This window comes from Branchiostoma belcheri, unplaced genomic scaffold, assembly GCF_001625305.1.
Source record: "Branchiostoma belcheri isolate BF01 breed outbred unplaced genomic scaffold, Haploidv18h27 scaffold71, whole genome shotgun sequence".
In the NCBI taxonomy this organism is placed as follows: domain Eukaryota; kingdom Metazoa; phylum Chordata; class Leptocardii; order Amphioxiformes; family Branchiostomatidae; genus Branchiostoma; species Branchiostoma belcheri.
In genome coordinates, this window is record NW_017804365.1 from 685,451 (window position 1) to 701,032 (window position 15,582).

Sequence of the window (15,582 nt, forward strand, 5' to 3'; positions counted from 1 at the left end):
GAAAACAAAATATTTTCCCCTTTGGCTTATAAACTACCAAGAGCAAATCAAATGTATGTGAATATTGTAGTAACATTACTGCTGTGGTAACATTGCTAAAAGAAATGAATCTGAGATATCTGACCTCGGAGAAGTATTTTAGGTTTTTGTGAGCTTCAAGATCACCCCAATTCCTGTGTCTGACCTTTTGACCTTAGCTACCATTCTGCCTGTCAATCTTCCCCCCCCCCACACACACACAAACGTGCTGTCAACCTACTCTGTCTGGACATACAGACACACAAACCCACAGCTTCATCCAGCCCAAATCAATACTTCCGCTCCTGAAAGTACTGTAAATCATAATTTCTTCACAGTACTTTTATATTTGCGCTTTTTGTGGTCACTTGTGACTTCTGTGCTGCAAATTTATCATTAATAGGCCACACCAATTTAATTGGTTGGTTCTCGGATTCGCCTCTTAATTTTGTCTGATTTGCAAAAAAAAACATTCTGGTTCTGAATCAACTAAAAAATGCTCATATTTAGCCCCCAACAGTTAAGGAAAGTCCTTTTCTTCCTACTTGTTACAGTTTTTTCATCTATCAATGCAGTGATTTGATTAAAAGTTCACAATTCATTGTTTAAATATTAACCCAGCCTTTTGTGTTGACTTCATGGCTCCTATCGTACCATTTGGAGCTATAATAGGATGCCTAGACCTGTTTTATTTTTTTATTTTCCCCCCCTGTCGCTTCATATTTTTTCTGAAAAAAATCCTAGAACCAACAAATTATATTGGTGTGGCATAAGCATGGTGAAAGTGAAAGCAAGACGGGGTGAAAGTGTTGACGTCTACTTCTTCCCGATGACCTCCTGTTTCAGCCTCTCGGCCAGAGTCAGCCTCATCTGGAGTTTCTTGCTGTCCTCTGTGCTGGGTGTCGGCTGGACTGACTCCATCTTTCCTGCAGCTACCTGCTCTGCCACCTGGAGGGGCAATACCACACCTCCAGATTATGCACATGTCAAACACCCACCTGGAACAGAAAATTATCACCACTACCCCCCTCCCCCACTACAAGAACAAGGGCTGTCTGAAGTGCTGAAAACAATGTTGTTGTGGAAATGACATCCAGTGACTTGTTTTGAGGAAACAATTATAGATTTTGAACAAACATGATTTAAAAGTAGCACCATGTTTTCAGGGCTTGAAACACCACCTGTATAATTATGCAGGTTAGTGCAGGTAAAATTGGAGCTGTGCAGGTATTTCTGATGTCTACCTGCACCTAACCTGCACTGGTCCATCTACTGGGTATATGCAGGTTAGTGCAGGTAAAATTGGAGCTGTGCAGGTATTTCTGATGTCTACCTGCACCTAACCTGCACTGGTCCATCTACTGGGTATATGCAGGTTAGTGCAGGTAAAATTGGAGCTGTGCAGGTATTTCTGATGTCTACCTGCACCTGACCTGCACTGATCCATGTACTGGGTTTATATATATATGCATGTAGGTGTGTGCAGATTTTCGTTTGCTGCATTGACTGAGTGGTGCAGGTAAAACTTGTCTGGTGCAGGTAATGTTACCGAGTGCAGGCATGCAGAAAAATGCATTTCAAGCCCTGGCTCACCTTGGATGACTTGGGCCTGTTGTTAGTCTGGTTGTACTGCTGCAGCTGTTTCTCTCTCTCCTTTTTCTTCATGGCCATGAGTTTGTCCCTCTGCTGCCGCAGGTGTTCCTGTCTCCTCTTCAGCTCATCATCACCTGGCCCTGCAGCCTGGGGGAGGGGGGAGGGGGGCGAGGTCATATCCAAGGTCAAACAGAGAACACAGAAGGACTGGGAGTAGGGGTGGGTATGGGCTCAGTTTGATCAGGTTCAAGTCCAGATCCAGACTATAGTTACAGAAGTGCTATATCATATTTTGGACAGCACAACAAATTATGTTTGCCTGATAAGTTATTTCAGTGCACAAGCATTTTTCATGGCCAGATTACAAATGTACTTGTAGAAATGTCTATAAATTAAAAAAAGTACAATACATGTATATTAAATTTTTTTTTTTGGGTGCCAAAGAAAGAATCCGTTCATGACAGGTTTTTGACATTCAGTTTTTTTTTACTCTTTTCTTTGATGTTATTCTGAGTCGGACCAGGTATAGCTGAACCAGTATACCCACCCCTAACTTGGAATGTTCTAGAAGTGGTGAAGACATGAAAATGAAAGGTGCTGTACATGTACACAGAGTGCCAACTGTAACAAACTGGAGCGGGGCTGCTCGTGAGACATTCTAGTCTACAACAAATTACTTTCTAGAAGCACGCCAGCAGAACGTACTGCGCCTGTGTGAAACCACAGTTTGGTCAACATTGCATCAGAATTTTGTCCTTCTATAACTTTCAATAACAATCTTTTGTGGCACATTACATTTGAAAACTACAGACAGAATATTCTAATATATATAGTAAAATTTAATATGAGAATACGACCTCAAACGATACATTCTGCCAAAGTGCTACACACATTTCATTCCAGATTTTGCCTAGGCACAGTACATTCTGCTGATGTGCTCTTTCAAGCTAAAGTCTGCTGTGTAGACAAAAGGTGAAGTGGTGGTTGGGTAGGAATTACCTGAGTGTACTTTACCATGAAAACTGTGGTTTGCAGTGGGTTTAAAATGCCTGGGTTCAGTTTGTAATAAAATTAGCTGTTCTCCCCTAAAACCTTAGCATGGCATCATACTACAGTCTACAAGTCAATGGCAGGTTCTGTCAATAGATGTTAATAAAAGCACACCAAAAGAATTCATAAGCCATTTATGTTTTCTGTGTAGTTAGTAAGGATTTTTGGGACGCTACTCTATGTTGGGTAAAATCTATGTTATTATTGTACAAATGTTACTATTTTGTGTACACCATTGCTAAATGCCCTCTTGGTAATCCTAAGCATCTTAAGTAGCATTTGTCTCTGCTCAGACTTTGCAAACCAAGCACAGTGTCGATACAAACATGTGCTGTACAGCAAAAGAAAGTGCATGAGAGGTTTTATTATTCGCTGAAATTTGTCGAATTGTGTATTGACCATAAACTGTAGCTACGTAGATGCGATCACAAACTCCTTACTTAAATCTGTATCAAGTTAACATTCTACTTGTTCTTTACAAAATTTTCATAAAACTAAAAAAAAATTGTTTTAAGAAATTTCTAGCAAATTTCTCTAAAAAATTCCTAAAAATTTTTTTTAATTTCTTAAAAAAATTTCCTTAAGAAAATAAACCTGAAAACAACTCTTGTCAACACAGGTCTTAATATGAATTTTTTGCTTTAAAAATTTCTAGAAAATTTCTCTTAAAAATTTCTTTAAAAATTCTCTAAAGAATTTCTAAAAAGATTTTCTTTCTTTTCTCTTAGAAAATATTACATGCATCCCTATGCACCAACTTTCTCCACACTGTGCTCAGCTCCCATAGTGTGACCAGAGCCCAAGTCTTACTACCCTGGATGCCAAACTCGTTTCGGGCCGCTAGCAATTTCCTTCTTCAGCTAAGAGCCCTTCACCCGCGGGTCTAAATTACCGCTACGGGGAGACCAGCCCGGGGGAAGTTTGGCTGGCCCTTTCAGTTCTAGGGCCGGACAGACTCCCCTCGGGCTCAACTCCTCCGTAGCGGTAATTTAGATAGGTGGGGGAAGGGCTCTCGGCTGCCGGAGGAAAACGGCTAACGGCCCGATACTAGTTTGGCAACCAGGGTAAAGTCTTACTGCAGATCCAGTTGAGTCACTGGTATGCTCTGCCTCTGCCTGCGCTCCCTTTAGCCAAGCGGCAGCTGCCTCTGAACTACTCAGCTCTCTCTGGGGAGGTCCAGGGGGAGGGGCGGAGGGTTTGAGAGACTGTGTGGGGGGTGGGGACTGTGGTTTCTGGGGACGGACGGGTGCTACTCGTGCTGTAGGGAGATCCTAGTTGTAAACAGAAAGACGAGCTCTGTGACACAAACAGTAAGACCTGAGGAAAAAATGGTGTGTTTCCGTTGACAGTCCCCCAAAAGATAGGGTCTGTAGGTAGATATTCCCTTTTTTCCCCTTTTTAGAAAAATTTGGTTGAAGTACCGGTAGCCATGTGTAGGATGCTCTAGTTAGGGCTTTGCCTTAAGTGTTGTATTGAGATTAAAAAAAAAAAATTTAATTTTACATAAAAATTTAATACAGTTTATAACAATGTAAAGTGAAATGCATCCAGACCAGGGCTGCTTGTAAGGAAGAGAAAAAATATATTACCTGATCTACTCAATAAAAATTTAAAAAAAATAGCTATGAAAATGAGTAAAATGAGTAAGAATGGGTTTGAAATCTAGATACATGTATCAGGATGAAAATTAAATGGAAAAAGGCTATGGTCTGGTTGGTTGCAAGGGTCATTCAGGATCATACCGGAAACACAACATTTTTTCCTAGGCCTAAAGAGTTGTTGTGCAGTAGTAGATAGATGACACATATAGAATCACATATAATCCAAACCAGTTTACATGTATGCTAAGCCTTTCCAGGCTTGCACACTGACAAGGCAGTACACAGCACTTGTACAGACAATGTGATATGATTCAGTTGAAACAATACTCCCAAGCCAGCAACATTATGACTCTTTTGACAAACATCACAAGATTCAGATGCTACCTTATAATACCACCCATATACTCGAGGACTTACGGATAATGAGGACTGTTTTGCAGGAGTGCTGACTTTGGCCGCTTCTTTTTTGGGTGCGGAGGCTGGTGCTACAACTGCAGCAGGCTTTCCCTGAGGTGCAGCTTTCTCTTCTTCACCATCGACTTTGGGCATACATTCCAGAGACAACTTCATAGCCTGGGGAAGAAAAAGCACACAATTTAACATTTCTCCTCATCACTACGTATAGATGTTCAAGGTTATAGACATCCAAGCAATGTTCACACTGTCAGGAAAACTTGGATGCTATCTGAAACGTCTGACCGTTTCGAAAATCATATCCAGTAGCCCGAGTAACTGCTTTTTGGCGTATCTTATTACCTGGATGTCTAACCCTCACCAACGTGTCAGGAAAACTGTTACTCAATCAGCTGGATAGATTTTGAAAATTGTCAGACATTTAAAGTAGCATTCACTACTTTTCGCCACTGATGACCTGTGTGCAGTATGTAGGGAATTCAGGGCAGTCTGAAAGGATGGATAATTAAATAGGACAGTCTTACAGCTGCCATGGTATTCTTTTACCTTTTTGGAGGGTCATGAGAACATAATAGTAAGTACATGTACTTGAAGACATAAATCATAAAATTCATAACTTTTCAGCTTCCCCTATCATCCATAATTATCATCTCATTGGATGCTGGAATTACCATTCAGACAACTTCTTTTATGAATGTTTTAAATATGAGGTGACCAGCCCCTCAAATTGTGTCCTGCAACTTGCTACATAATGTAACCCAACACCACAAGGTGTCTGCTACAGCACCAGTTACCATGGTGACAGCTGCCTGGTCCAGGTCATTGACCTTTATTGTTTCAAGAAGAAGGAAAAACAGCAAAAACAATATGTTTTCAATTTGCAAAGGTAAACATAAAAATGGAAAGCTCAGATTTTCTGAAGTACAATGTATGTTTTGTACCTACTTGTTCTAACATTTCCCTCTCCTTTTTGAGAAGTTCCTCCATGCGAGCCAGCTCATCTTTAGACTCCTGCATGACTCTCTCTATGTCTGAAGTAGGCTTGGATTTCTTGCCCTTCTGTTGGGCCTCATACTCTTCCTTGGATTTCCTGAGGAAAAAGGCAGAAGTAAAGAAACTGTTCAAACTAAATATCATGGTTTTCTGCATGTCCACAGGTACACTTAAGATATCATTAGAAATTACCACTCAGCAAGAGACTTAAAGTTGTCCACAAAAGTAACACATTGTGAATGCTTTGTTCCTAATTTTATCAGAGACCAATAAGCATGAGGTTCATGATTCAAACTGTAGGTGTGATACATTGTGGAAAATAATTCAAAGTTGATTTAAAAAACAAACACATTTTGGAGATGATATCAAGAATGATGTAGACAAGAACTGTTTACAAGTTAGGCGCCTTCACTTTTAACCTTGTGAACGTGAAGCACAGACTGTGAACCGGCTTATCGACGTCTTTTTCTTCTGACCTACTATATTTGCTTTTTGATACGCAAAGAAACAAGTGTTACCAACCTGAGCACCTCTTGCAGTATTGCCTCTTCATCATCTTCCTCAGGACCCCCCGCGGCTTCTCTAACCTTGGGGTGTTCGTCTGGAGCCAGCCCGTTCTGGCTTTTCAACATGTGTAGAGCCTGAAGCTCCAGCTCAACCTGAGAACAGGGCACAAACATTTTCAGTGCATCAGCTCCAAACAACATTCACAACCCTTGACTGGTCAGATATACAAACTAGAAGGTAACATCTGCAAAGCAAAATTTATTATCTTCACCTTCACATGGTCTAGCCAAAAAAAGAAACTACTGCTCTGCTTATTCTTACTCAAACACATTCATATCACATGTATATGGTGACACAAGTCCAACTCTGTCCTGCAACTTGCTACATAATGTAACCCGACACCATGGGGTGTCTGCCACAGCATCAGTTACCATGGTGACAGACGTCTGGCTCAGGTCATTGACCTTATGTGTTTGGAGAAGAAGAAGAAGTAACTGAGCAAAAAACCTGTGAGTTTTCCTTCTTTGACACAATCATTAAGAATGATGCATCAATCATATCTTTCCCAGTTGGGCTAAATTACACGTAAGAACTAATAATAAAATTATATGATATGATAGCAGGAAAAAAAACATATGATGGGATAGACTCACCCTTGTCTGGACCATCATAGCTTTGAAGGTCAGAAAGTTGTCAGCTGCCCAAAGCTGTTGAAACAGACCCTGGGGGAACACCAGACATGTTAGCTATTAATAGCAAGTTGTAAAATTAATTTTTGCAATGGTTTTATTTTGCAATAGATGGAAAAAAGAGATTTCGAAACATTTCAGTCACTGCATATCAGTAGACTAGTAATACTGAATGTACATACTCGCAGTGTCTTGAAAAGCTAAAACAAACATACTTGAAATTTTAATCATCTTTAATCATGAAATTTATCATCGTTACAAAGTACAAATGTATAAAGATTAAAAATTAATCATTTAATGTCACACCACTCAGGTGAGCTAAGACGTTTTTCCTTACTTGATCTTCAAGAAGTTAAAATCCGATTCCAGAAACGTTAAGATGAAAGGCTCTAGAGCAATGGAAGGAAATGCTCAATGCCACAATGGAGCCCTTAATAGCACAAAGTACCCCACTTGGTGCACAAAGAGAATGTAGCAGGCTTTGGTTCCCATGCACAGTAATCCACTGAGTAAAGACACTCTTTTGGCAAACTCTGGTTTTCTTCCCAGACCACAGACCACTAGTAAGCCTGCCCTTTGCAGCTGGTATTTCCACTGCAAACTGAAGTCAACATCTGGGCCAAAGCAAGTCAATATTATGGATGACATACCCCCGGTAAGATTAATGTGAATGGATGATTTTGCTGATTTTGAAAAGAAAGTTCTGCCCCTCTGACGATGCCTTGAGTGTTTATAAATTAAAGCGACGACACTACAACAGTGTAAGTTGGCCTTGAATATTTGAGGTTATAGAAGTAACACTAGTTAACCATATATAAAAAACTTAATACCACAACGAGTATATTGTACGGATACCCCACAGACACCAAATTAATCTACTGGCCGGGGGGTAATGCGAGAGCATAACAAAACTACATGACTTGATTGTACATACAATTGCATGGGGTAAAAACAAGAGGCTTATTATGATGAATTTTTTTAATAGAGGCCATAAACGTTTATGGTCTCTATTATTCAATGTTGAACGTTTATGGCCTCTACTTAGAACATTTAAACCTCTTGTTTTTTTCTCCATCTAGTTATTTTTTTTACGCTCTCACATTAGATTTGGAGTCTGGAGGGATCCATAGAATTTAAATGTTGGTATCTTTTCTTTATTCCTGCAATCGACAATATAAGTTCAGAGAGTGACTCTAGTACATGTATCACTATAGTAACCTACATGCTATCACTACATGTCAAATTAATTCAACACTTACTAAATTCTATAACTGCACTCAAGGCTAAGTCACACATACCAAAAATTATGAAAATAGGTTGTTCCTCTCTGGACTTATCTGCTTCAAAAGATTTCGCCAGAAACTCCCCTGCAGTTCCAGAACAAGCTGCTAGGGGGACAAAACCCTTTCATGGTATTTTCTTCTTAATAATATGTGGACCATCGCTTGAGGGAAACTACTTTTTTTTTCGCAAAAATCACTTTGTATGTGGATGTCATCCATGAAAATGACTTGCTATGGCCTAAGCGCCAATACTAACCAATGGATAAGTGCCGGCCTGTGCAGACAGGAGTTCTTTCTTGCAGCCTTCTGTAAACTGGTCCTCTGTGATACCCAGATCTTCCATGAAACTTCCCAGTAAGGCTTCCACCTGTGTCAGACAACGAAGTTCAACAGTCAGTCAACATGTCTCTCTTGGATTGTTTACAAAACATTAGCATTACTATATAGGGCTCAAAAACCACCATGTATTTGCAGGTTAGTGGAGGTAAAATTAGAGCTCTGCAGATATTTGAAGACTCAGCAATACTGGTATGAATATTATCAGGCTTTCTAAAACGTTAATGTAATGAATACTATTAAATGCATTTACTTTGAAATTCACATGCTTTTATTTTGTGATATGAGGGAAAAGGTGGGTTTTTGGGCAGTGTTTGACATTCCCAGTTGAAACAATTTTGTAGTACAATAGAAATACAAGACACATGTTTGCAGTGTGACGATTTCGCGTTAAGAGGACACCACAAAACTGTGAAAATAAAACCACCTCAAACATTTCATGTTTTGCAGTTTTCAAACTTGTAAGTTACTTAAAATTTTGTTTTCAGTTTTTGGTAAATATTACCTACCATGCCCTTGTACTGGTTGTGAGCCTCCGTGTATTCCAACTTGTTTTCCTCATCATTGTCAAAAACTGCATAAGAAAAGGATTGTCAGTCACATCTTCACACATCCTAAAAAGAATCTCTGGAACTTAAAAGCACCGATGTCTCTCAATGATGACAGACATTGATTTGGATTGAAACAAGCTGATTTGATAGCTTATAATTTAGATACTTCTATCACCTTTAAAAGTAGTTAAGAACATTAACTGAAAGGGGTAGTAAGTGAAATTAATTCTAATTTAAACTTTCAAAAGAGAAATATGGCCATGGGCTACAAATTATGATTGAATGTCTAGTACTTAAGTCTCACTAAATTATAAGAAGAAGTTCTGTGGGTTTGCTCAGAAAGATGCATATACATGTGCATGTAGTTTGTATCGAAACAATACCTTTAAAGTTCTATAAAGTATAATAGAAAAACATCTGCCAGTATAAAGTGAATATATCAGGTGAACATAATGAATAGAACCACCTGTCCCAGTCCCAGTGTCATGTCTGGAAAGACAATTATCTGTCATTGCTACGGTCATGTTATAAATTTTTGATGCGGTTATTATCGGTTAAAATTGCCCAGTTGTACATAGGACATCTGTGTAATACAGGATCAAGAAAACTGACTCCCAGTCTAACCACAACAATGGTGGTAGGTGGACTAAAGGTTCTGGGTTCCAATCCCTAGCAGACCACATTGTTGCTCCTATTTCCTGAAGTTCGCGGTAAAGAAGTGACCCCGAAAAACGTGAATATAAAAGTAACCGTGAAAAAAAACAGTACAGTATATGGCATTTAATTATTGCCTGTGAGCATGTTGCAGTAACTTGTACCATAACATAAGGGGTGTTTCTGCTTCGATGAGCACAAATATATCTATTAAAAGTAAGTAAATTGGATAATTAAGCAAAACCACAACAAATTATTTTCTTTATTCTATCCTACAATCCTGAAATGATTTTTGAGGTAATATTATAATATCAAATGCAACATTTTAATAAACTTTATGACTGTATTCCCAAAACTTTCTTGTGAAATTTTAAAGTGAAAACTAGAAATTCACAAGGTATATTTTAACCTTGGAAACACTCAACAGCTTAAAGGGAACTGTTTATAGGTGTGCTTACTAGTAATAGGAGGAAATAGGCATTACATCATCTCAGCAGGTTTCCATGAAGATATAGAAAACATAAACAGGTGAGATCACCTTTCCTGAAGGCACGTGAACTCACCCAATCTGACTCATGTGTCTGTGTCACGACTACTAACTTGTTACATGTCAGGATGAGTAGACAGAACAGACAACCATACCCCTCCCCAAAACACCTGTTCTGACTATCATAACCTTAACTGGTCAAAAACACCACACGGGCTTTTTGAGACAATTTAAGACGCCTGTAGTTGACAGTATGAGAATCTCACCTAAACAGTTCTCTTCTATGAAATTCATAACGGGAACCGTCCAGGTGGGACTGCGCAGGAACTGAACAACGCTGTCCAAGACCCAGTTCTCCGATGTCGCCATGATGCTTTTTTGACAAATACAAACGCCAATTTCCGGACACAGGGCAGCTGAGTGTTTCCTTGTGCAGTAGCGCCGCCTAGCGGATACAAACGCCATCAAACATTTTGGCTACTGTTTGCACTTTTGCGCCAATACATTAAAGTGATATAAATTGTGAACCCATATATTTAGATAGGATGTATGGTAACCTTTGGAACGCCCCGGAATGTCTGATTATATGGATTTTAAAGCGCAGAACTACTTTTCTACTGTACAATATCCTGGACGTGCCTGGTAACCGAACAAACAGTGCTGCGGCCTGTGGATATCCCTCCGCTAATGACGCGCTGTGATTGGTCAGGTAATTTTAGCCTGGCACACCGTTCAGATTGTGAACTGGGCTTTGAATTTTTGGGTTGGAGGTGAACCGCTGCGAGCCTTCCTTTCCAACTTTCTTTTTATCAGTTTCTAGTCGGCTGGGGGACGTCCAGGAGAGGTAAACCGTAGGTAGGAGTGTCTGTCGTCGAGAGTGGATCGCGTTTTCCCCAGGATTGCTTGTTTACCGGAGTTACGGGCGGATTCGTGCGGTACCGGAGACGAGTAGAGAGTCCGATGTACGGGCAGACCGGAACACCTTAGTCGGACGGGAGTCGTGTGTGTGTGTACATAGTGCCAACAACAACTGCACAACTGCCGAAAACAAGTGTCCATCCTTCCGTTTTGCAACGTTCTGTGTCGTGCAGGATCTCAGGAGGACTACCAGCGTGTTTTGTCGTGTAAAATGAGCTGAGAGCGCCCTCCCTGCCGCCCTGCATAACGTGGCGAAAGGAGCCAGAGTTTAGTCCGATTTTTGTCGGGACAGGGGACACAACATGGCCGAGGAGGATGCAGACATCTCTCCCATGGAGGCCTTTATGGACAGTCCCTTGGTGGTCTGGGTAAGTCCTGGCTCTCTGGTATGTTGATTAAGGCTAGAGACAGGGCAATTGCTTAATAATAGGTCGTTGAAATGCTTTCTTCTGATCATAAAACTAGCAACTAAATGTTGCGAGCTGTGTAGTTGTAACAAATCCTTGGAAACAGTTTAAAACCCTCGCAAAATTAGAATCATAAACCCTAGCTGTAAAACTCATGTTTATTCAAACCCTGGCTTCAGTAAAATAGTTTGTACACTGTGATAATGCATGTTGTTCCACAGCAGACCTCACACATACATGTGAGTGTTGTTGTTGTCATACAGCTGATTCCACAAAACTGTGTTCCCTGTCCTTGTTATACAGGCCAAGACCTTCAGCCCTGGTTCTAAGGTGGAGTTTACAAACTTGGTGGAAGGAACATTCCTCAACGAAATGATGCTCCAAATGTACGTATTTTGTCTCTGTCTTTTCCTGTCTCTGTCATTGTATATTTTTAGATACACCTATATGCTTGTACTGGCTTCCGACGGTTAAATTCTAACCCCTTTGTTACACGATCTGTAATTCAATGACATCATCTGGGAAAATTCTAAAGCGTTTATTTAGGCGTAAACGTGGCTGCAAAGTTAAAACCCATTGTTAAGAGCGCAGCCTAAGATAAAATTGCAGTCACTTAGTTCGAAGACATGACACAGAAAGATGTACACGTCTTTCCCGAGGTGGGTAACGGAAACTCAGGTCTGGCCCTTAAGGCTTGAGGTCATCACTATTGTCATCAGCACAGGTGGAAAAACTTACAGCGTATAGGAAACGTGTTTTAAATCCTTTGTGTCACACCAGCAAACAGCTGACAGGAAGTTTCGAAATTCTCCACAAAGCGACCCCTTTTCTTTCCAATACTAGGGAAGTTTAATTTGTTCCAGAAAGAGTCCACAGTGCAGCTTTACAAAAAAAAAAGACAAGAAAGGGAGACTGACGAGAAGTATGTAGTGCGACAAAGGCGTGCGTAATTTGAGACGAGGTATTGTGACACGTGTGACCTGTAAACACCTTGGCACACCTGTGCTCATGACATTCCCTCCCATAAAGTATATAAAGTCTGCCGCCCGCATATAATACATGGCCACGGTCAGACACATTTTTGCCTGGCTACATCATTCTGTGCATTATTCATAAAAGCTGCAGAATTTACACCAACTGTCTAGAAAACTGACATCCAGGTTAGGGATACAACCGGCTAGAGGTTGGATTTTTCACTATATTAGATTGATCTAATTAAGCACTCGTAACGTGCGGAAAATTGTTCAGACGCATTGTCAGTGCGTTATGCCTGTCAGACCAATGTGTTAATGTGGTAAAACAACTTTGACAGCGTTTCGGACGGGCGCTATTTACATTTGCCATTGAAGCCGTACTTGACAATTTTCACTCCTAGTTGCGAAGTAGTCGTATTTTTTAACAGCTGTTTGGTGTCTGTTGTAGGGTTTCTTGTTTCAGTAGCCCTTTTGTTTTGCAAAGACAAATAATGAGAGATTCTCTTTAAAATTGTCAAATTTTGGAGCTGTTTGTTTTTGTTGTCTGTTCCTGATGAGGTGTTTTTCACATGGTGGTATTTGATAATACCACGTGGTGTCTTGTTATTATCTGAAATTGTCTGTAGGGCAACAATCTATGTAGACTAACTGTAGACAGTCAGCAAAACCATATTTACTGTTCATGTTTGTAATGCACATTTACACCAACTAGATGTGGGCCCACTTCATTTGAACCTGGGAATTAAATGCAAATTGCAATTTCGTAAATCATAATTCTCTGCCACCAACAGAGAAGCCATAACAGGAATGCTAAATGAGGTTTTGGCACTCCCATGGGATGGCAACACAGACTACCATTTGTGAGATGCATGTGGGGAAAACCCTGTCTGCTTTAGCCTCCATAGCATGCCAAAAACTGGGGGTTTGGGGGTCTTCATGGTCTTTGGGAGCTTTTATGTGCTATTTTCTGATTGCATATAGACAACATAGCCGGCCTGGTTGAATTACCCCTGTTGGGCTAATCAGAAAACAGCCAAAGACCACCAAACCCCCAGTTCTATAAGCCTGCTATGGAGGCTAGTCTGCTTGCTTGTCCAGCCTAAACCTTGGCATGCCGAGCATGCACACAGACATTCTGACCATGGCTTCTTACAAGTTTGCCATACCCTCGCAGGGTAGTAGGACACACTCCATAAAAACAGCGTCAACCTTTTTCCTTTAGGTCTAAAAAAGTAAACGCCAATAACGCAGCGACGTTTATGTCAGAGACCACTGCCTAAGACCCTGTTCATACCAGACTTATATTTAGCGGTTTCAACCGGTTTTTCAAAAACCGGTTTTTATTTAACCTGATGTGAACGCAAATTAACCGGTTTTTTAGGGGTTTAAATCCGATTTTGAAAAACCACCTCGGGAGGTGGTTTTTGAGGGGTTTTTGAGAGGTTTTTCCACCGAAAAACCTGGTCTGAACGCTAAGGGTTTATTGAACCGGTTTTTGCGTCATAATTCCGGGGTCACGGGGTCAGCATCCTGACCGTGTGCGACCTCCAAGCTTTTTTGATCGCGTTGTTTTGACCAACTTGAGTTCGTTTCCACTGTTTTTCCATGGTTTCTATTCATTTTGCGATGGAATCAGCATATGCAACCTGGTCGGCGGACGAGACGCTCCTGATACTTAGGTATGGAGAGCAGGAGTCGCCGAATTCGAAAAAAAGCTGGGGGGGGGGGGCGTCGAGGGCTCTACCGAAACAAAAATGTTGGAGGAGGCTGATTTCTTGAAGATAAAGGATCAGTGCCGTAGTAAGGTAAAAAAAAAACTGAAGACGGCATACAAGCAAGAAGGCCAGGGACAACAATCGGAAGAGCGGGAGGAACGGTTATTCAAACTGCAGTCATGGCCGATTAATTGGATATTCACTGGACAGGATTTTTTCAAAACCGGTTATCAAAAGTCTGGTATGAACGCTAAGGGTTTTAGCCGGGTTTTTGAAAAACCGGTTGAAACCGCTAAATGTAAGTCTGGTATGAACAGGGTCTAAGGGTTAGGACGTGTCTTTGGGGATTGCTTGATGAATTCGTTAGGAAGAGGATATGATAATTGAGACATGCATAAAACACTACAAATATTCATACAACTGCTAATGTTAGTATTGGTAGTCAGATGGGTTGGTGTTACTAGCATCCGCTAAAAGTAAAAAGCATTTTGGCTCATTTGATGCTACTGGTAATATGGGCATACTACTACTAGTACTACTACTACTAGGTCTTCCATTTTGAAATTCAAGATATGTTGCTGTTCAAATTCTGCTAAACTTATGTTTGCTTACAGTACATCATGATCAGACTTATAACAGAAATTTTTAGTGATAATTGTTTATGTTGCACAGAAAATGTTGTGACTTACTAGTACAAATGAAAGTATATTGTAACTGCCAAAATTTGAAGCGAAAGTATCTAGTTTTATTTGTTTATGCTGGCCAATCGGAATCCTGAAAATGTGTTTTCACACAGAAGCGACTTTGCTTTCCTAAGTTTCTACACATGGAATTGTGTATTTTACACTGAAAGCGAAAAACGATATACAAATTGTCACAAACTTACTACAAATTAAAACACGCTGTTATACACATGCACTTGGAACACATTTGTATACAGGTAAATTATCTAATCTACATACACCCCTCTGATACTATACTACATGCCAGTACATGCCCGTAGCCAGGATTTTGAATGGGGGGGGTTCTTCCCACTGCCTGAGGGGACCTCGAGTGCCGTAGGCGCGAGGCGAGCACCAAAGGCGCGAGGTTCCTAGGGGGGTCCGGGAAGATTTTGAAAAAATGAACCTTCTAAAATGGCATTTTGTGCATTTTTGAGAGGATTTCCAAGAAAAAATCAGAGATAAATTTTTATTCAATGACAAACGGAGCAGTTTTTCTACAATTCCAGTCCATCTTTTCAAGAAAAATCTTGAACCTTTACATAAAAAGTGGACCAAAAAGTGGACCTTTACATAAAAAGTGGACCAAAAAGTGGACCTTAACACAAAAAGTGGACCAAAAAGTGGACCTTTGAGCCTTGTGGGGGGTTCTTCCGAACCCCCCGAACCC

At 40.5% G+C, this 15,582-nt stretch overlaps 2 protein-coding genes across 15 annotated transcripts in view; one reads left to right on the forward strand and one right to left on the reverse strand.

The window, feature by feature from the left end:
- Positions 1-650: 650 nt before the first annotated feature.
- Positions 651-10,618, reverse strand: LOC109484953 (cilia- and flagella-associated protein 36-like). Of its 2 annotated transcripts, XM_019788325.1 has the most exons (10): positions 10,443-10,618; positions 8,994-9,058; positions 8,405-8,515; positions 6,830-6,898; positions 6,192-6,328; positions 5,622-5,766; positions 4,680-4,835; positions 3,738-3,932; positions 1,612-1,758; positions 651-966 (listed from the first exon to the last, which is right to left on the reverse strand). In XM_019788325.1, the coding sequence occupies exons 1-10, from the start codon at positions 10,543-10,545 to the stop codon at positions 835-837; spliced, it is 1,260 nt and encodes a 419-aa protein (XP_019643884.1). In that variant the 5' UTR covers positions 10,546-10,618; the 3' UTR covers positions 651-834. The 2 variants fall into 2 exon arrangements, with proteins under 2 accessions (XP_019643884.1, XP_019643885.1); XM_019788326.1 differs by lacking the exon at positions 3,738-3,932 and having other exon boundaries at positions 10,443-10,616.
- A 240-nt stretch (positions 10,619-10,858) lies between these two features.
- Positions 10,859-15,582, forward strand: part of LOC109484945 (girdin-like) — a 72,595-nt gene continuing 67,871 nt past the window's right edge. For 5 of the 13 annotated variants that reach the window (XM_019788308.1, XM_019788309.1, XM_019788311.1 and 2 more), the window contains exons 1-2: positions 10,861-11,462; positions 11,805-11,887. In XM_019788308.1, the coding sequence (XP_019643867.1) occupies positions 11,397-11,462; positions 11,805-11,887 (149 nt within the window). In that variant the 5' untranslated portion in view covers positions 10,861-11,396. Of the gene's footprint in view, positions 11,463-11,804; positions 11,888-15,582 lie in introns of all 13 variants that reach the window. The other 8 variants (XM_019788313.1, XM_019788314.1, XM_019788316.1 and 5 more) reach the window with 3 other exon arrangements.